This window comes from Ranitomeya variabilis, chromosome 3 (assembly GCF_051348905.1).
Source record: "Ranitomeya variabilis isolate aRanVar5 chromosome 3, aRanVar5.hap1, whole genome shotgun sequence".
In the NCBI taxonomy this organism is placed as follows: domain Eukaryota; kingdom Metazoa; phylum Chordata; class Amphibia; order Anura; family Dendrobatidae; genus Ranitomeya; species Ranitomeya variabilis.
The window spans coordinates 318,003,837-318,025,784 of record NC_135234.1 but is presented as its reverse complement, the minus strand read 5'-3'; the positions used below and the strand labels follow the sequence as shown (position 1 = coordinate 318,025,784).

The following is a 21,948-nucleotide window of genomic DNA, read 5'->3' as shown; positions in this document are numbered from 1 at the left end:
AGGATAGGAAGACAGTGAAGGGCTTGGCATAGGGGAGAGGCTGGGGAATAGCGGGGAGACAAGTAGATTAGTTGGGCAGCAGAGTGTAGGATGGATTGGAGTGGATAATCTCAAGAATATGACTTCATTTATTATTAGGACGGTTTCTCCATTCCAAAGAATGAAGGAGCAAGTAAATTCAGGACTGCAGGTTCTTCACAGCCATGATCAGCAAAAAATTTGAAGCATATATCTATTCAAAAGAATTAGACTGGCTACAGTTTCTAGCACAGCCATGTGACTAAGAGCATGATGGCCCTTTCATTCTTAGGATCAGTGGTAATAGGAAGGGTCAGACCCTCATCATCATATTCTAAATAATGGTATATTGTAGTGATATACTGTCACTTTATGAGATGGAAATACCCCTCATTTCAGCAAAATTAATTTTGGGGTCTTGTGTCTGTATGTATTTAGGGATCATACAGTGGGTACAAAAAGTATTCAGACCCCTTTAAATTTTTCACTGTTTTATTGCATCCATTTGGTAAATTCAAAAAAGTTTTTTTTTCTCATTAATGTACACTCTACACCCCATCTTGACTAAAAAAAAACAGAAATGTAGACATTTTTGCATATTTATTAAAAAGGAAAAATCAAAATATCACATGGTCATAAGTATTCAGACCCTTTGCTCAGACACATATATTTAAGTCACATGCTGTCCATTTCCTTGTGATCCTCCTTGAGATGGTTTCTACTCCTTTATTGGAGTCCAGCTATGTTTAATTAAACTGATAGGACTTGATTTGGAAAGGCACACAGCTGTCTGTATAAGACCTCACAGCTCACAATGCATGTCAGACCAAATCAGAATTATGAGGCAAAGCACATATCTGGCAAAGGTTACAAAAGAATTTCTGCAGTACTCAAGGTTCCTAAGAGCACAGTGGCCTCCATAATCCTTAAATGGTAGAAGTTTGGGACCACCAGAAGTCTTCCTAGACCTGGCCATCCAGCCAAACTGAGCAATAGTGGGAGAAAAGTCTTGGTGAGAGGTAAAGAAGAACCCCAAGATCACTGTGGCTGAGCTCCAGAGATGCAGTAGAGATATGGGAGAAAGTTCCACAAAGTCAACTATCAATGCAGCCCTCCAAAAGTCGGGCCTTTAAGGCAGAGTGGCCAGAAGGAAGCCTATCCTCAGTGCAAGACATATGAAAGCCCGCATAGAGTTTGATAAAAAAAAACACATGAAGGACTCCCAGACTCTGAGAAGTAAGATTCTCTCGTCTGATGAGACGAAGATAGACCTTTTTGGCGATAATTCTAAGCGGTATGTGTGGAGAAAACGAGGCACTGCTCATCAACTGCCCAATACAATGCCAACAGTGACACATGGTGGTGGCAGCATCATCCTATGGGGGCGTTTTTCAGCTGCAGGGACAGAATGACTGGTTGCCATTGAAGGAAATATGAATGTGGCAAAGTACAGAGATATCCTGGATGAAAACCTCTTCCAGAGTGCTCTGGACCTCAGACGTGGCTGAAGGTTCACCTTCCAACAAGACAATGACCCTAAGCACACAGCTAAAATAACAAAAGAGTGGCTTCAGAACAACTCTGTGACCATTCTTGGCTGGCCCAGCCAGAGCCCTGACCTAAACCCAATTGAGCATCTCTGGAGAGACTTGAAAATGGCTGTCCACCAACGTTCACCATCCAACCTGACGGAACTGGAGAGGATCTGCAAGGAAGAATGGCAGAGGATGCCCAAATCCAGGTGTGAAAAACTTGTTGCATCATTCCCAAGAAGACTCATGGCTGTACTACCTCAAAAGGGTGCTTCTACTCAATACTAAGCAAAGGGTCTCAATACTTATGACCATGTGATATTTCAATTTTTCTTTGAAATAAATTTGCAAAAATGTCTACATTTGTTTTTTTTTCCAGTCAAGATGGGGTGCAGAGTGTACATTAATGAGAAAAAAATGAACTTTTTTTTAATTTACCACATTGCTGCAATGAAACAGAGTGAAAAATTTAAAAGGGTCTGAATACTTTCTGTACCCACTGTATGTGGAGCAAAAAGTCTGACTGCTGCTTCACCAATCACAGTGTTTGATAAGAGAGGGAAAAGGGCTGGAAAGACATCAGAAATAATGTGTTATCCGAGCATGCTTGGGTGTTGTCTGAGGATCTTGGGAGAGCTCGGATAATATGTTCCGAGTCGCTGTAACTGCATGTTTTGCGGCTGTTAGACAGCCTTAACAAGGGTGGGAATTGCCTGTTTGTTAGGGAATCCACACATGTTGCGGCTGTCTCACAGCCGCAAAACATGCAGCCGTAGGCACTTGAACATATTATCAGAGCATACCTAAGATACTCGAATAACACCCGAGCGTGCTTACATATCACGTTATCTGAGAACGTATGCTCATCATTATTAATAGTTGTATAGAAAGTATAGTCTACTATGATGTTCCATACATAGGGTCAAGATAACACTATGTCCCTTTTTACAGTACATGTCAAGAGCTAATTTTAGTATACACAGTAAATGTATGCTTCAAGCATCAGGTTGAAAATAGCCTTAGTCCCTGTATAATTTGAATTTTGTTATCGAGGTACACAAGATCTGTTAATTACCATTGTTCGAGAACAGGTTAAAGTAGCAGTCCGAGGGCAGCTGTAAAAAAGTTGGGTCATAACATTCCACCCCAATTAAGCAAAGTGGAGTACAGCCTGTATAACACTTACCGTATTTTTCGGATTATAAGACGCACTTTTGTTCCCCCAAATTGTGGGGGAAAGTGGGGTGTGTGTCTTATAATCCGAATCTGTGTGATGTGCTGTGCTGTAAAGGAAGGGGGTAGCTCTGGAGTGGTGTCAGGGGGCTGGAGTGGGCTGGCTGCAGGCTGCAGAGACAGCAGGAGGTCCTGTGCTCCGCTCATTAGCCTCATGTAATATTCACTGCACCTGCTGGCCATCACCTTGGTGCTGAAGCTGCCCGAGTTGGTTGACAGGGGAACAATGCATATTGCATGTGCCTGCACTCCCCCTCCTCCCATCATGAATATGCCCGCCTGCAGGCACACACACAGCCCCCCCAGTCACTACATGCCCCCCTGCTGGCAGGCACATGATAAAATAACAATCACTTAACTCACCTTCTGATGATGGCTCCGTGCTCCCAACTTCTCCGATATCCGATCGTGTGATCGGCACAGCACAGTGATGTCATCACTGTGTGCCCAGGTCACATGATCTGATGCCTAGGAAACAGGAAGTGCAACCAAGGAGCTGGGAGCACGGAGCCATCATCAGAAGGTGAGTTAAGTGTTTGTTATTTTATCATGTGCCTGCCAGCAGGGGGGGCATGTAGTGACTGGGGGGGGGCTGTGTGTGCCTGCAGGGGGGCATGTAGTGGCTATGGGGGCCATGTGTGTGCCAGCAGGGGGGCAAGTAGTGACTGGGGGGGGCCATGTAGTGACTGGGGGGGCCATGTGCGTGTCATATAGAGAGAGGGGGGGCCATGTGCGTGCCAGCAGGGGGCTTATAGTGACGGGGTGGCCATATCCAGGATGAGATCGGGGGGCAGTGTGCCAGCAGCACAGGGGGGCAATGTGCCAGCACGGGGGGGGGGGGGATGTGCCAGGATGGGGGTTATATAGATACCAGGATGAGGGACATATATATGATTTGTAAGACGGACACTGCCATTATAAGACAGACCCCCATTTAACATAAAATTATTTTTTTCTCTTTTGCTTCACCAAATTTGGGGGTGCGTCTTATAAAGGGAAAAATATGGTATATATTTTGTACAGAATCATCATGTAGTGCTGAATTAAATAGTAATCATTTCAAGGCAATTCAAGGTACTTTAGTAATATGTACAAAACTCAATTTCAAAAAGTTTGGGGTGATGTACAATGTAAAGAAAACCATCATGCAATGATTTGGAGATTTCTTATAGCCATACTTCATTGAAAACAGATCATAAAATACATACAAGAAGATGAGAGTTAAGTTTTTCTAATTAATGGAAACAAGTCTAACTCTTATGGCAGCAACACATCTCAAAACTGGGACAGGGCAATGATTACCATTGTGTGGCATCCCCTCTTTTTACAACAGTCTTCAAATATCTGGGAAGTGAGGAGACCAATTGCTGGAGATTTAGGAGAAGAATATTGTCCCATTATCTGATGTAGGATTCCAGCTATTCAACAGTCATGGTGCACGATAGAGCTTTAACTTGTATTTGTGGATTTTACAAAAAATGGTGTTCACAGACAATGATTTCTGGAAGTATTCCTGAGCCCATACAGTGATCTGCAAGACCAAAGCATGCCTATTTTTTAATGCAGTGCCGACTGAGGGCCCATAGTTTGTAAGCAGCCAACATTGAAAGTTGACCTTCCCCCAAATGCACATGGGTTTCTCCAGAATCTCAATCTTTTGTCATTATGTTCTGTAGATGGTGGGATATACGAAGTCTTTGCAACTTTTCTTAAATTGTTCCATAATTTTAGGTGTAGTTGATCATATTGGTGAACCACTCACCATGTTTGCTTCTGAGACTCTCTATAGTGCTCTTTTTATACAGTCATGTGGCTTAGTTGAAAATTGACCCTCTAGCTATTTTTCATTAGTACCACTTACTTCTCTAACTATGTTGACCTTGTTCCTACATTTTTGAGATGTACTGCTGCCATCAATTTCTAAGCGAGTTAACTTTTGCAAATTAAATAGAAAAATGTCTAACTTTTGCCTTCTGATCTGTGTTATATGTTCTACTTTGGATAAAACATAGCTAGAATAGATTTCCTAATCATCACATTATTTTCTTTACATTTTACTGTGGTCCAACTCTTTTTGGAATTGGGATTGTATTATAAATTCACATACCACAGAAATATTTTTTTTATCTAAACACTCACCTGAACCAACACGTGCTCTGGAAAGAGTAGGCGAATCCAACTTGTGAGCAGGAACAGTTAAATAATTAGCAGCCTGAAACAAATAAAGGTAAACAATTCATGGAATGGAATGTGGAAGGAAAAAATGACACTTTTCTTTCACAAAAATTTTCAATTAGACATAATTTTTTTTTATTTTTGCAAGTGTAACAGGAGAAAATTGACCACAAACTTTTTTGTGCAATTTCTGCTGAACATGCTGATACGCCATATGAGGGGAAATCTACTGTTTGGGCACACGGCAGGGCTCAGAAGGGAGGAGCGCCATTTCACTTTTTGAATGTAAAATTTGCTGGAATAATTAGTGGACACCATGTCCTGTTTGGAGAGCACCTGAAATGCCTGAACAGTGGAAACCCCCAACAAGTGACACCATTTTGGAAACTAGACCCCTTAGGGAACTTATCTAGATGTGTATTGAGCACCTTAAACCTACAGGTGCTTCACAGAGGTTTATAACGTAGAGCCGTCAAAATTAAAAAAAAAAAAAAAAAAAAAAAAAAAAATCACATTTTTCCCAGATATATCTTTTTTCCGCTCCAAATTCAGCATTTTCATAAGGGTAACAAGAGAAATTGCTCCACACAATTTGTGCAATTTCTCCTCAGTGCGCAGATACCCAATATGTGGAGGAAAACAACTGTTTGGGCACACGGCAGGGCTTGGAAGGGAAGGAGCACCATTTGACTTTTTGAATGTAAAATTTGCTGGAATAATTAGCGGATGCCATGTGTTTGGAGAGTCCTTGATGTACCTAAACAGTGGACCATTTGGGAACTTATCTAGATGTGTATTGAACACCTTGAACCCCCAAGGTGCTTCACTGAAGTTTATAACGTTAAGCCGTGAAAATAAAAAAATAAATCACATTTTTCCCGCAAAAATCTTTTTTTTTTTTTTTTAAAACCTCCAAATGTTGTATTTTCAGAAGGGTAACGTGAGAAAATGGACCCCAAAATTTGATGTGCAACTTCTCCTGAGTACACCGATACCCCATATGTGGTTGAAAACTACTTTTGAGGCACAGTGCAAAGCTCAGAAGGGAAGAAACGCCATTACAGTGCAGATTTTGCTGCACTTGTTTGAGGGTGCCATGTTACACTGGCAGAGGCCCTGAGGTGCCAACATAGCAGAACCCCCCATATGTGACCCCATTTTACAAACTAAACCTCTCAATGAATTTATCTAGGGGTGCAGTGATTATATTGACACCACAGGTGTGTCACAAACTTTTATACCATTGGGCAGTGAAGCTAAAATAATTTACATTTTTTACCACGAAGATTGTGTCAGCCCCAAGTTTTACATTTTCAAACTGGGAAATAAGTAAAAATGGCAACAAAATTTGTCCTACATTTTCTACTTACCGTGGCAATACCCCAAATATTTGGCTGTACAGTATTACTTAATAGAGATGAGCGAATTTGATCGCGTCAGGGCTTATTCGGCAAGCTATAGCACTTACCGAATAAGATGCAGAGGGAACCCGGCTACCTCGATCGCTGCGGATGATCAACTGTTCGGCTCCGCAGCTGCATGTGTCGCAGCTGTGTGACAGTCACAACACATGCATGGAGAGCCTGTTTGTCCTATGGCGTCCACAGTGCCCTCCATGTGCCTCATTACAGGGAATCTTACTACAGGGGTTCTGTCTGAATCACGTATTTGAGAGATTTACACTGAAACCACAATGTAAGCGCACAGCGCAGAGTGCAGGATAAATGTGCGCTGAGCCTTACTGTGATCTCTGGGAGGCAGAATGAAAAAAAATCAACAGCATGTGAAGAATTGGTTTTATTTTTTTATGCTGTTCCTCGTGCGGTATAAGTGATTAGACAACTTTATTCTTCAGGTCAGTGTGATTATAGCGATACCAGATTTATTTCGGGTTTTTATGTTTGACAGCTGTCACACACTAAAAGACTTTTTTTTTTAAACTCTTTTTATTAGTTTTAAACAATACATATCAAACCTGTAACATCATAGAATCCATGTCAAGTTGTCTTTTCCATTCTGTTCAATATGTCGTTATTGTCAAAACAAACTTATCCAAACTATACCTATTCTATAATCCCTCCCCTTAATCCCCCCTCCCACTACTCTGCGTGAATCCATAAAAATCTAGAGTTTATGGAATCGGGATATGTCCATCAATACATTTAAGGAGATACCATCTGGTGTCCTTCAACTGGGCTCTCAGTCTATCTTTGATAGCTGGTGATAATGTAGGAATAAGAAAAGACCAAGTAGTGAGAAACTTCCTCGTTAGTCGCTCTCTGTTGGTTAATGTTTCCAACCAATCCATTTTGAATAGGAACATTATGTTTGTCTGTATTAGTGATTAGGATGGTATATTAGGGTTCAACCAATAGCGTAATATGCTCTTCCTAACTGCCGAAGCCCATATTACCAAGATTGCTTTTATATGTTTGGGCAGAGATTGCTCGATTCTCCAAGCATATTGACGATTGCCCATTGCAGTGTAAGTGGGAATGTAATATGAAAGGTAGTTTGTAGTTCTACATGTATCCTATGCCACAGTTCTTGTATTCTTGGACAGCTCCACAGGTGATAGAGGATGTCTGTGTTATGTGTTCCACATCTTGAGCATGTATACAATGTTGTAGGTGTCATTTTGGCCTGCATTGACGGAGTCATGTTTGCCCTAAAAAGCATCAATAGAGCCATGTCCATGTAACTACTATAGGGGATAAATTTCTTCTGTGACAACATAGCATCCAAAAAGTCCCCATCTTCAAACCCTGGGATATCTCTCACCCATCTAGAAGGCCCAATGTCTCTCCCCTCCCAAGACCAACACTGATGTAGTATGGAGTATATTTTGCTTGTTGAAGCATTCTGCAACCTCGAGGTTTTAAGAAAGACCTAAATGTTATTCATCTGAGCTGTGTCTTTCCTACCACTAATATATTTTTGGGCTAGGCTACGTGCCTGAAGGAAGAGGAATGGCTTGTGTCTAAAAAAAAAAACGAAAGCGCTGTGCTATTGTTTCAAAAGATAGTAGGGAGAAATTCTGATCCAACATGTCAGCCACCATGGTGCATTCCTGTTTTGCCAAGGTTATATAATGTACAGGTGGGCAATTATTCATAAATTTAGGGTTACCTAGAAAAGGCTGAAAGGGAGACAGATCACCTGTCCTCCACAAATTTTTCTCCCTCTCCTCCATGTCAAAATAGTTTGCCACAAAACCGAGTGCTCTCTAATATCAGGAAGCTCATCGTTACCCAAATGGATCAGAGCGATTACTGACACACGAGGGTAAAAGACTCTTTTTATTGCAAAAACTACCTTTTGAATCATATTTTGAGAGCTATAATTTTTCAATATTTCGGCCAACAGCCATGTTATGGCTTTTTTTTTATTTGCGTGGCGAGCTGACGTTTTTATTGGCACCATTTTTGAACACATGACATATTTTGATCACTTTATATTCTGATTTTTAGGAGGCAGAATTACAAAAATCAGCAATTCAGGAATTGCTTTTTAGTTGTTTTTTTTTTTTTTAATACCATTCCACATGTGGCAAAATTGATAAGGCAGCGGGGTCAGTACGATTACAGTGATACCCAATTTATATATTTTTTTTTCAACAATAAATTTTTATTGAAATTTTACGTTTACATATGGTGCATTAGTAAGTAACATTACAAAACTGTGAACATAACTTATGCACAATGCTTGTAAATGAGTAACATGCGTTCCTATATACTAACAACAATAAGGGGTAGGGGGAGGAGGGAGTAAGGAAGGCAGGGGGAAAAGAGAAAAGTAGGGGAGGGGGTTGGGAGAGGAAGGGGGAAAAGGGGGACCCGGGGGTAAAATCACTATATACTCGATAATTGCGGAAAGTCATTCTGAGTCCGAGGGTTCAGCGTTAGTTAAATAAAATGCAGGTACGGCAAAGGGAGTGTGGCTAGCATATTCCGCCCAGGGGAGCCATACTTTTTCGAACTTGCCCACTTTGTCCATTAGAATAGCAGACAGCTTTTCATTAACCATGTACCAGGAGAGGCGTGATTTAACTACAGAAAAGTCTATGGTTGATTTTTTCCAGGCCAGAGCTATCGTTTGCTTGGTTGCTAAAAATATAAATGATATTAGGGCCTGAGTGTGTTTTGGAATGCTGGGGATTCGCTTGTTGAGTAGGGCCTCCCAAGGGTTTTTTCTAAGATTTATGTTTGTGACAGAAAACACCAAGTGATAGATTCTGATCCATAATCTCCTGACAATTGGGCATAGCCACCAGATATGGAACATGTCTCCAGTTGAGTTACAACCCCTAAAACAATTTGGGGAGTAGTTGGCAACTGCCTTGGACACTCTAGCTGGGGTCAGATACCAGCGGGTCAGCACTTTATAATTGGTTTCTAACATGAGGGTGTTTAGTATTCCTCCGGTGGAGGAGGACCAAATTTGGGACCATTCCGAGTCGGACAGAGTGGAGCCAATATCGGACTCCCAGCGAGTGGTGTATTTCAAACAGTTTCTATGTGAGGGTGAGTTTAATAGTGAGTAAAGGAGGGATATAGTTCCCGAGGCGTGGGGGCTTTGACGACACCTTTGTTCGAATGGGGTAAAGGTGTATGGAGGGGTTGAGTTTTTTAATAAGGAGATGACAAAGTTTTTAAGCTGTAAGTATCTAAATATCTCTCCAGGGGGGAAACCGTGTTTTTCTTGAAGGGCCGGGAACGGGATGATCCCGTCGACATTGAAAAGATGATGAACTCTAGATATCCCCACTTCAACCCACTTTTGGAAGTATCTAAGGGGTCCCATGCCTGGGGGGAATAGGATGTTATTCCATAGTGGAGCAAGGGGCAAAAAGGGCGAAATTAGCTTTGAGGAATATTTATGTGAGTCCCAGATTGCTAGAGAGTGTCGTATAATGGGGTTCGAGATATGCTTGCGTTGAGTTGGGAGAATCCATAGAATCGTATCTATGGTGTCGGGTTGCATCTCGGATGCCTCTAAGGATAGCCATAATGGAGGTTCAGTGTAGGCGTGGTATAGAGTCAGTTGGCCCAGCTGGGCGGCGCGGTAATATTTAGAGAGGTTGGGAACTCCCAAGCCCCCTTTCAAGCGATGACGGTAGAGGGTGGTTTTATTTACTCTGGGGAGACCTCCTCTCCAAACGAAAGTGTCTATTGATCTTTGGGCCATTTTAAGGAAGTACGAGGGGATAGGGATTGGCAGGACGCGGAAAAGGTAGAGTAGCTTGGGGAGAATCGACATTTTCAAGGCACGCACTCGGCCTAGCCATGAGAGGTGTAACTTCTCCCAAGATTGGAGCAAAAGGCGAAGTTTACGGAGCATAGGCGGATAATTGGCTGCGTAGAGGGAGTCTAGATTAGCCGTCAGTTTTACTCCTAAATAATCCAAGTGCTTAGCAACCCACTGGTATGGAAAATCTTTTTGGAGCTGTGTTATAGTTGATTGCGGGAGGGATACGTTCATTGCGTAAGATTTGGCAGCGTTTATTTGCAGACCGGATATAGATTCGAAATCTTGCAAGGTTTGGAGAAGGGCCGGTAAGGACGTCTGAGGGGACGATAAAAGGAGTAAAATATCGTCTGCAAACATAAATAGCTTGTGTGGAATAGTTGCCACTTCTACGCCTTGTATTTGGGAGTTGAGGCGCATTTGGATAGCCAGTGGTTCGAGCGCTAGGAGGAACAATAGGGGCGAGAGGGGACAACCCTGCCAGGTACCTCTGTTTATTGGGAAGAGTGTAGAGGAGAAGCCGCTGTAGCGCACGTAGGCGGAAGGGGAGCTATAGAGAGCGTGGATCCAGGAGAGGAAGTGGTCAGGAAACTTCCATCTCTGCAGTACCACAAACAAGTAAGGCCATGACACAGAGTCGAAGGCTTTTTTAATGTCTAATGACAGTAACATGCTTGATATACCGCGGCACTTACAGAGATGTAGCAAGTGAGATATCCTTCGTATGTTGTCTGAGGCCTGTCGGCGCGGAACGAAGCCTACTTGATCTTTGTGTATTAATGCACCTAAGCCCAAGTTCAACCTTTGGGCTAGGATTTTAGCCAGAATTTTTATGTCTATATTAACTAGAGATATTGGTCTGTAATTGGACCAAAGTGAGTGGTCTGAATTGGGTTTAGGGATCATAAATATTGCAGCCATTAATGAGGCCGTGCCTGGTTTATTACCGTCTCTCAGGGAATTGAAGTAATTAGTGAGATGTGGAGTCAGCGCCGGGGCATATTTTTTGTAGTAAAGGGCTGTGAACCCGTCGGGGCCTGGTTTTTTGTTAATCTTCAAATTTTTAATAGCTGTCTCTATTTCGTTTGGGGTTGTGACTTGGTCAAGAAGTTCGACCATATCTAAACTAAGGGCTGGAAGGGGGATAGAGTCTAAAAAGTTCTCCACGGCTTCTATATTTGTGGTGGATGGGGCGTTATACAACTGCTTTAGTTTTTGTTGGAAAGCATAAATAATTTGCTGCGGGTTAGTTGTAATACCTGTGGAGGTGCGCAAACGTATTGGGGGTCTAGGTAGAGGATTGCATTTTAGGCGGCGAGCGAGGTTGGAGTTATTTTTGTTGTTAAGGGCGTAGAAGCGTTGCTGTGACCAACGTATAGCACGGTCGGCGTTCTCGGAGAGGAGTAGGTCTAAATCTGTCCGAGCGTGAAGGAGGTCTCGATACGTGGTGGGTGAAGGTGCGGTCTTCATCTGTGACTCCAAAGCTGACACCCTGCTCTCCAAATCGATTATTTTTGCATTTCTATCTTTTTTCCTGCGAGAGGCCTCCTGGATACAGAAACCTCTAAGCACTGCTTTGTGTGCCTCCCACAAGGAGATCGGCGAAGAGGCTGATTGTTCATTCAAAGAAAAATAATCATCGATATGATTTTTCAGTTTTTGGGCGATTTCAGGATAGGAGAGCAGTGAGTCATTAAGGGTCCAGTTGAATGAGCGGGGCCGCGGGTGGAGTGTTGAGCATGTTATTAGATTTGGGGAGTGATCCGACCAGGGAGTAGATTGGATTGAGATATTTGCTACATTTGGGATAAAGGAAGGATGAACCAGAATATGATCAATTCTGGTGTAAACTAAATGGCGTGCAGAGAAAAAGGTAAAGTCTTTTTCTGTGGGGTGAAGTTCTCTCCACAGGTCTATCCAATGGTACTGAGAAAGAAGTTTGTTGAGGGCGGTTGAGTCCGCAAACGAGTATGGTGGTGGAGGAGTAGATGAGTATGGACTTAGGGATTTGTCTAGGCTCGCATTAAGTACACAATTGGAATCTCCGCATAAAATTGTGGTGCCTTGGGCGTGCTCTGAAATCAATTCTAATAGCTGAGAAAAGAAGGCGACTTGGTGGGTATTAGGGGCGTAGTAGGAAACAAAGGTCACCAGTTCGTCAGTTATTGCGCCCGTTATCATGATGTATCGACCCTCTTTATCGGCCACTAAGGACTTAAAAACAAACGGGACAGATTTTTTGAAGCAGATAGCTACGCCTTTAGTTTTATTTGGGGCATTTGCTGTATAGAAAAGCGGGTAAGAAGCGGACAAAAATCTAGGGTAAGAATTGGTTGAGAAGTGCGTTTCTTGAAGGCATACCACATCTGCCTGTTGGGATCTGTAGTAGCGGAAGGCTTTGGTGCGCTTATGTGGGGAGTTAAGTCCCCTCACATTGTGTGATATGATTTTGAGTGGCATATTAGAAGGTTGTGTAATTCGCTTATGGGTCTCTCTGAATGTGATTTATCAGTTAGAGTAACGAAGGAATTACAGATTGAACTGAGCAAGTAGTGTGGGCCCGGGTGAGTGATTGGGTTTGGGAATAGGGTAGATTGAAAGGTGTTTATAGTTTAAGTAGGGTGAGAAAACTTATTGAGGGGGGAGAGGTAACTGTAAAGTTGGCTAAGCACTATGTGCTGAGCGGCAGTGTGTGGTGACACTGTGGGGTCATTAATGTCTGCTAGGGGTAGCGCAGTAGAAAAAAAAAAAAAAAAAATATATATATATATATATATATATATATATATATATATATATATATATATACACATATATATATATATATACACATACATCTTTATGTTATCACAATGGAATACGGGAATGTAGTCAAGTATGTGGTGGGGTCGAACTGGGGAGTCTTACTCAGCTGTCGGTGGAATGTTCAACGAAGTTATATCTTATCAACCTATTGTAGCGGCTGGTAACTTGAGGGCCTAAGACGGGTTACTAAGGATAACAACTGCGCCCACTAGTGTAACTAACTAGAGCCGTTATATAACTGTGTTGCGTTTGAAAAATTGTGATGTAATAGAATGTATGTGACCCGTCGCTAGGGTTTAACAATCAATAGGTGAAAAAGAGAGAAAGAAAAAAAAAAAAAAACCACATCAAACACACACTATATTAGCTTATGGGTTGAACATATTCACATGTTTGCAGTGAAGATCAACTGAGAAGGTAGAATCACTCCAGCCCAGGGTTTCACTAGACGGAAAAGGCGCAGTGGTGTCCGGTGAGGGAATGTTAGAGTTCCGCTATTCAAGGACGCCTGCGAAAATAAACTGAAAAACATATATAACCATGTCATCCTGGAACTGTTGGAGTGTCAGGCAGAGTTGCCTGTAAGACATCAAAGGCCCAGTACGGAGCCAATGCTTGCATTGTACATTATGGGGGATCAGGTGGAGCTCGTGGTTGAGAACGACGACTCTCTTGCCGAGGCTGTGAGGAGGCACGCGAGGGGGGTGAAGAGGGGTCCATGAGTTGTAGTTTGGTCAAGCAACGGCTCGCTCCTTCTGGGGAAAGGACCGTGTGGGTCATATCAAGGTGGGAGAATATCAGTTTAAAGGGGAATCCCCAGCGGTATTTAATGTTATTAGAACGTAGAATCTCCAGATATGGTTTCATGGCTCGTCGCTTGGCGATAGTGGTAGGGGCCAGGTCTGAGAACAGCTCGTATGGGTGACCTTGAAATGATAGCGGCGAAGATTTTCTTGCCGCTTGTAGGAGCTGCTCTTTAGTTTTGTAAAAGTGCATTTTAAGAATGATGTCTCGCGGCGGACCATCTGCCTTACGTTTACTCAAAGCTCTGTGGATGCGATCCATTTCTAAACGCTCTATGGAGATCCCCGGTAGTAGTTCTTGAAACAGAGCTGTCGCTGTGGACTGGAGGTCGGTGACCGTTTCAGGTATTCCCCTGATCCTAATATTGCTCCTTCGGTCACGGTTTTCAGAGTCTTCTAGTTTGCTGTTTAAGTTGAGGATCTCATCCTGCAGCATTTCTATATCCTTTTCATGGGTTGCAATATTTACAAGGGTCGAGTCCATTTTATCTTCGAGGTCGGAGGTGCGGGAACCTAGTTCCCTGATCTCTTTTGTTAGGTCCTTAGTCAACTTGTCCGACATCTTGAGCAATTCGGAATGCAAGATAGATTGGAATTGCGACAGTAGAGCCGTTTGGTCCGGGGTGGGGGTATTTGGGGTTTTAGTAGTGGAGGCCGGAATCATCTCAGAGTCTACTCCGTCAGGCATGGAGGAGTTGGAGGACTCCGACTGGGAAAATGGACCACAAGACATGTCAGCGTCCAAGTCTGTTAGTGCGGCAAACCTGTTGCTAGGTTGTTTTGAATTGGCTCTACGCGCTTTAGGCATGAGGGCGTTTAGAACTTAGGTGGAGGTAGATCCCCGTGATGAATATTCTGTGTTAAAGAGAGCGAAGTCTAGGACATAGCATACTGCGCTTAATCCCCTAGCAGTTGTATGAGGGGGAGGTTAGGGCATTGCAACAATTACGGAGTATTTTGTAGGCAGGTGTTGCATTTGAGCCAATGGTAAAGAGTTAATAGGTCGTGAGGTTGGTGGCGTAGGGTGCTTACTGTAAGAGCATGGATTCCTGATTCTCACGAGCTGCGTGCCCCTAGACATGGGGGGTGACAGCTCTTTTGTCTCCAGATCCCACTCCCCTCACAGGTAGCCCAGGCAGGGGGAAGAGGTACAGCCACTGTCTCTCACCTTCACTATCAGGTGTCGACAGATCTGCCGTCCTCCGGGATGTGCTGGGTCCAACCTGGCAGTGCTGTTCAGCTTTGCAGCCCCAGGAATCCTGCGTGCCGTATCAGCAGATCCGCAGCCGATGATTGTGTGCCACCTGGGGATCCGGCTTCCAGCGCTGGTCACCAGCCCCCCAGCGGCAGCAGCGATCGCCGCAGGGCCCAGACCCCGGAGGGGATCACGTGGGGGAGCGAGCGGCACAGTCTAGCAAGGGCCTTTGCTCCAGCGGCGCAGACCGGGGGGCCGCGACGTCGCCTCCAGGGAGTGGGAAGAGGCTGAGCAGGTTTCAATCTCGTGGCGCCGCCGCGGCACACACAGAGCGGCGGTCTCCGGCAGTGACCGGGTCTCGGCGGCGGGGGTCCCTCCGATGCGGTCGGCCGGGGTGAGTCTCCAAGGGACGCGCAATCCGGGCAGGTTCCACAAACCGGGGAGGGGTCCCAAGCTTTCCGGTCGGGGATGGGCTCCGCCGGCGTCTCTCAGGCCTCGCAGGCTTCAGGCCTGGCTGTAGGCCTCAATCTAGCGTCGCGGCTCCGGTCTACCTCTCACACCACCGCAGCGCGATTTTACTTCAGTGGTCCGGGGGTTATGTACTGCTGCTTTTTGTAGCTTGGATGGGCCTCTAAAGTGCCGATGAATCGGCGGATTGCCACCGCAGCCCAGGGAGCTCAGAAAAGCACGTCCTGCTCTCTTGGCTGCTGGCCACGCCCCCCCAATTTATATTTTTTTTTATGTTTTGGCACTTTTACACAAAAAATATTTTATAGAAAAAAAAATTATTATTTTTGCATCGCTTAGTTCTGAGAATTCGAACTTTATTTTTCTGCTGATGGAGATTTATAGCGGTTTGTGGTACCAAATGTGTACTTCTATTGTTTATTTACAAAAAGAAAAAAAGGAAAAATATTTTTCCAAAAAATACATTTATTTGGGGATTTTAAAATAATAAGTTTTACACTTTAATATTTATTTATTTTTTTAGTTTTTTACATTGTCACATCTTGGGACATCCTTACAGCGGAGCGCAGGAGCTCCGCTATACAGCCACAGCACAGCCCCCAGCTCCAGGTGCCACATTAACTTGAAGGCCACCATCGCTAGACCTACAAAATTGCTACAAGCTTCTTTGGGGCTCACAAAGGGTCTTCCACATCTCTACAATTGCCTTAATCTTCTTCTATACCTGAAACCAAGCAACCCCATGACTAAGACCCGGGAGGGTCGAAACGTCTGTTTTTTTCAGTTATAGTGAACAATCATTTATTTTTGGCATTTTCTTTGGACATTGAATTGTTAAATAAAATTGGATTTTTTTTTTGCATATATTTCACTAGAGCAGTGTTCCCCAACTCCAGTCCTCAAGAGCCACCAACAGGTCATGTTTTCAGGATTCCTGCCTGTGCAGGTGATGCAATTATCACTTGTACAATACTAAGGAAATCAGGAAATCCTGAACACATGACCTGTTGGTGGCTCTTGAGGACCGGAGTTGGGGAACACTGCACTAGAGTGTGCGGTAAATTATCGTTTCTTGATTTTGGGACTCTACAGTCTGTTCCACCAGCACCTCGCTGACTAGACCTGAGTGCACACCATCTTCTGTTTAACATCCTGGGACATCACTGTCTAGTGCCAGATCGTAGATCTGATACTCTGCACTGCACAATATCAAATCAGCATCTGACATGCAGGGAAGGAGGCATGTCAGGGTCTGCTCTCAGCAGACGTTCACAAGACACCTTCCCTGGCCATCTTGCAGTCGTGGGTCTCCACGGAGACCATCAGGACAATAAGATTGCATAGTGAAAGCAGTAATGGCCTTGTCCATCAATCATCAGTCAATTGCAAAATTGTGCTAACGACTGTGGAGGCAGCGCAGTTCGGGTCATTGTCAAATTGGTGGCAGTGGGGGAATATCTGCGTGATCCCCTGGCTGTTCCTCTGACAGTCTTAGTTCAGTACAGCTATAATATTTTATTCTCCCCATTAAGTCCACAGTCATTAAATTTGGCAACATCATAATGGCAAAGATATTTTCAATATTTCTACTGCAACTTATCAATTTATGTATGTTTTGTTGTTTGCACAATTCTAGAACTTCAGTTTATCACTAACTGGATTATGATAACTGAAGCTTAAATTTACAGTTATATCTGGTAAAATTGTTTTTTTGACGTTAAAAGAATTGGGACTAATTTTTAAAAAATGCAAATATGCAATATACTCCATCCCTTGCCAACTGTATGCCCTCACATGCAGGGTCCTCTCTCCTCCTGTACCAGTCAATGACACCTTTCAATATTATTGTACTTGTTTTTATTATTTACACCCCTTTTAACATGTAAAGAATCATGGAATAAATGGCGCTATAATAATAAATAATAATTCTCAAAATTCAATAGCCTTCTGTGCCACCAAATCATGCTGATCATATTCTTTGCTTTTTAAACTAGGCAATGTGATGTGCATTGCAAAGCCTTTTTAGATTTTGAATTCAGAATTAATTTTTCACTTACCCGTTGATCCCTGTTATGCATTTTTTGTCTTCTGAGTAACATCTGGTTCCACACCTCTTCATATGGATCAGCAACCAATGTGTGCCGATTGTAAGAGCGCAGCTATATGTGGATTAACAAAATAGAACTTTTTAGTGCAGGAAATTTGAGGGATTGAATATCTGATATGAATATAACAAAGGAATATAAATTTATATTTATCTTTTAAAAGCATCTCACCCTCTGTCGAGTTTTCTGTAAATTGTTGCGGAGTATCTTGCGGATCTCCTCTTCTTTTACTTTAGATAGCGTTGGAATAACCCTCTCTGATAGCTTTGGTTTTGGTTGAATATTCCTACACAGAAAGAATTGTAAGTGTAAGCTCTCTTAATAAATATTGATTTATGTCAATGGGACGCACACAAATTAGGGGTGGGAAACCTTTTTACTGGTACGGGCCATTTGCAAATTCGCGGGCGGTACAAAATTATCTACTTTAAAATGATACTGCTATATTTGGGCAAACAATTACCTCGCCCCTAATGTAATGTCTGGAACTGCTTTGGTGCGGCTGTGATGTTAGGTGGTATTGATTATGCTGCTACTCAGAAGTGCTTTTCCAGGTCTGCATCACAGTTAAAAGGGTATTCCCATTTCCAAGATCCTATCCCAATATGCAGTAGGTGTAATAATAATAGTATTAGCAAATACCTCCAATTAAAAAAGTAGTATAGTTTTTCTGATTAGCTATGTCTCTTTCCTCATGTGCAGGCATTGCAGGACCTTAGGTATCCATGGTTACGGTCACTGATCTAGTGACAGCTAGTTGCTAGTGGTCGTCGTAACCATGGATACCTAAGGTTCTGCAATGACTGCACATGAGGAAAGATATAGCAAATCAGAAAAATTATACTATATTTATAATTTGAGGTTTTTGCTAATATCCTACATTTTTTTCATCTTGCAGCGGCTTGCTATTCCATCCAGTTTGCGTTTAGTTGGACCATCATTTTTTTTTCAACAGGACAATGGCCCCAAACACACCTCCAGGCTGTGTAAGGGCTATTTGACCAAGAAGGAGAGTGATGGGGTGCTGCGCCAGATGACCTGGCCTCCACAGTCACCAGACCTAAGCATCTCTGGGAACTCCTTCAAGATTGTTGGAAGATCATTTCCGGTGACTACCTCTTGAAGCTCATCAAGAGAATGCCAAGAGTGTGCAAAGCAGTCATCAAAGTAAAAGGTGGCTACTTTGAAGATCCTAGAATATAAGACATAATTTCAGTTGTTTCACACTTTTTTATTAAGTATATAATTCCACATGTGTTAATTCATAGTTTTGATGCCTTCAGTGTGAATGTACAATTTTCATAGTCATGAAAATACAGAAAAATCTTTAAATGAGAAGGTGTGTCCAAATTTTTGGTCTGTACTGTATATTTATTAAATTTTAAAATAATGAGGGAAGTGAGGAAACAAAAAAAGGGGAAAAAGATGGGAGGGGCGGGAGGGGTACATGACTTGGTTAAGGAATATAAGGGAAAGTGGTACCAAGTTAGAGAATGCTAACTAGTATTGTACGTAACCAAAGCACTAATAATGCTTAAACATAAGTAACCTGTTTTAGCAACAATACAAAGTATTTAGAGAGATGTCATGGTCTGGTTATACCTTTTATGGAATTACAGTTAATGGAAAGTTGCAAGAAGCAGTTACATCAAGGACTAGGAAAAATAGAATTCCATTTTTGGTTGTATTTTCATAGACAATCGTTGTTAATGGCGAACCTAAGATCTAAAGAATTATGTAAATAGAGTTTTTCCATCACATCAGAGAGTTGCGGAGTATTTGTTTTCTTCCAGCAGGAAGCTATAGAGTTTAACGATCAATAAGGTGTGTATAAAAACATGTCTCATAGATGGGTCTAGATCCTCCAATCCGACAGAAAGGAGTGCAATTTGAGGAGTAAGTACACAGCTTTTATTGAAAAGCTTACTTAAGATTTGTGAGACCCTTCTCCAAAGAGGTTTGATCTTTGGGCAGCTCCAGAAGATGTGTAGCAAGTTCATAACGGTGAGTGTCCATGGTTGAAGTGTGAGAGTCTTGAAGGGGTATAGTACCACCTAACAAGTATTTTATAATAGGATTCACGAAGATTCATGGAAAGGTTAGATTTATATGAATTTTTAATTGCACTTTCCCGTTGTTCCATATCTATTGAAACCTGCAAATCTGACTCCCATCTAGGCATAAGGACTTTTGGTAAAGTAGTTGTCCTTATTAAAGTGACTATAGATGTATTTTTTATTTTATGATCCACATTGTTAAGAATTAAGCAAGATATTTCTGATTTAGATGTGTTATTAATAATGAATTTTTGTGAGTGATCCTTTAGAATTAGAAAGAACATGAAATCTGAGGAAAGCAAATTGAATTTGTTCTTGAGCTCTCTAAAGTTTATAAAGTTATTGTCAATATTTATGTCTCATATTTTCCTAAGGGTCCATCTCTCTGGAATGGTAAAACTTGTAGTAAGATGCTATTAAAGATAAAGGAAAATTATCCAGCAAGTCGGATCCATTACAGCCCCTACATGGTTTGGATAGTTTTCTCCATGTGGAAAACAGTGTGGAGAAGATGGGGTGTGATGGGATCCGAGTGTGGATTTCAAAGAAGTGTCTATACAGTAAATCCATAGAGAACTGTTGTTATTTTGAGCTATTTCCAGTGTTAACCAGGCGGGAGGCAAATTTTCTCTAAGCCAGAAAATGCTCTGTTTTAGCAATTTTGTTAACCCCTTCATGACCCAGCCTATTTTGGCCTTAATGACCTTGCCGTTTTTTGCAATTCTGACCAGTGTCCCTTTATGAGGTAATAACTCAGGAACGCTTCAACGGATCCTAGCGATTCTGAGATTGTTTTTTCGTGACATATTGGGCTTCATGTTAGTGGTAAATTTAGGTCGATAATTTCTGAGTTTATTTGTGAAAAAAACGAAAATTTGGCAAAAATTTTGAAAATTTTGCAATTTTCACATTTTGAATTTTTATTCTGTTAAACCAGAGAGTTATGTGACACAAAATAGTTAATAAATAACATTTCCCACATGTCTACTTTACATCAGCACAATTTTGGAAACAATTTTTTTTTTTGCTAGGAAGTTATAAGGGTTAAAATTTGACCAGTGATTTCTCGTTTTTACAACAAAATTTACAAAACCATTTTTTTTAGGGACCACCTCACATTTGAAGTCAGTTTGAGGGTTCTATATGGCTGAAAATACCCAAAAGTGACACCATTCTAAAAACTGCACCCCTCAAGGTGCTCAAAACCACATTCAAGAAGTTTATTAACCCTTCGGGTGTTTCACAGCAGCAGAAGCAACATGGAAGTAAAAAATGAACATTTAACTTTTTAGTCACAAAAATGATCTTTTAGCGAAATTTTTTTTATTTTTCCAAGGGTAAAAGGAGAAACTATACCACGAACGTTGTTGTCCAATTTGTCCTGAGTACGCTGAAACCTCATATGTGGGGGTAAACCACTGTTTGAGCGCACGGCAGGGCTCGGAAGGGAAGGAGCGCCATTTGACTTTTTCAATGAAAAATTGGCTCCAATCTTTAGCGGACACCATGTCGCGTTTGGAGAGCCCCCGTGTGCCTAAACATTGGAGCTCCCCCACAAGTGACCCCATTTTGGAAACTAGACCCCCCAAGGAACTTATCTAGAAGCATAGTGAGCACTTTAAACCCCCAGGTGCTTCACAAATTGATCCGTAAAAATGAAACAGTACTTTTTTTTCACAAAAAAATTATTTTAGCCTCAATTTTTTCATTTTCACATGGGCAACAGGATAAAATGGATCCTAAAATTTGTTGGGCAATTTCTCCTGAGTACGCTGATACCTCATATGTGGGGGTAAACCACTGTTTGGGTGCACGGCAAGGCTCGGAAGGGGAGGCGTGCCATTTGACTTTTTGAATGGAAAATTAGCTCCAATCGTTAGCGGACACCATGTCGTGTTTGGAGAGCCCCTGTGTGCCTAAACATTGGAGCTCCCCTACAAGTGACCCCATTTTGGAAACTAGACCCCCCAAGGAACTTATCTAGATGCATAGTGAGCACTTATAACCCCCAGGTGCTTCACCGAAGCTTATAACGCAGAGCCGTGAAAATAAAAAATAATTTTTCTTTCCTCAAAAATGAATTTTAGCCCAGAATTTTTTATTTTCCCAAGGGTAATAGGAGAAATTGGACCCCAAATGTTGTTGTCCAGTTTGTCCTGAGTACGATGATACCCCATATGTGGGGGTAAACCACTGTTTGGGCGCACGGCAGGGCTCGGAAGGGAAGGCACGCCATTTGGCTTTTTGAATGGAAAATTAGCTCCAATCATTAGCGGACACCATGTCGCGTTTGGAGAGCCCCTGTGTGCC

General features: G+C 42.3%; 1 protein-coding gene across 1 annotated transcript in view; it reads right to left on the bottom strand.

Moving 5' to 3' along the window:
• The window catches only part of SLC9A1 (solute carrier family 9 member A1), a 148,027-nt gene that overhangs the window by 5,322 nt on the left and 120,757 nt on the right, over positions 1-21,948 (bottom strand). Inside the window, exons 9-11 of the mRNA XM_077295681.1 lie at positions 17,753-17,867; positions 17,534-17,635; positions 4,923-4,995 (exon numbers count right to left, since the gene is read on the bottom strand). Coding sequence (XP_077151796.1) covers positions 4,923-4,995; positions 17,534-17,635; positions 17,753-17,867 — 290 coding nt within the window. The remainder of the gene's footprint in view (positions 1-4,922; positions 4,996-17,533; positions 17,636-17,752; positions 17,868-21,948) is intronic.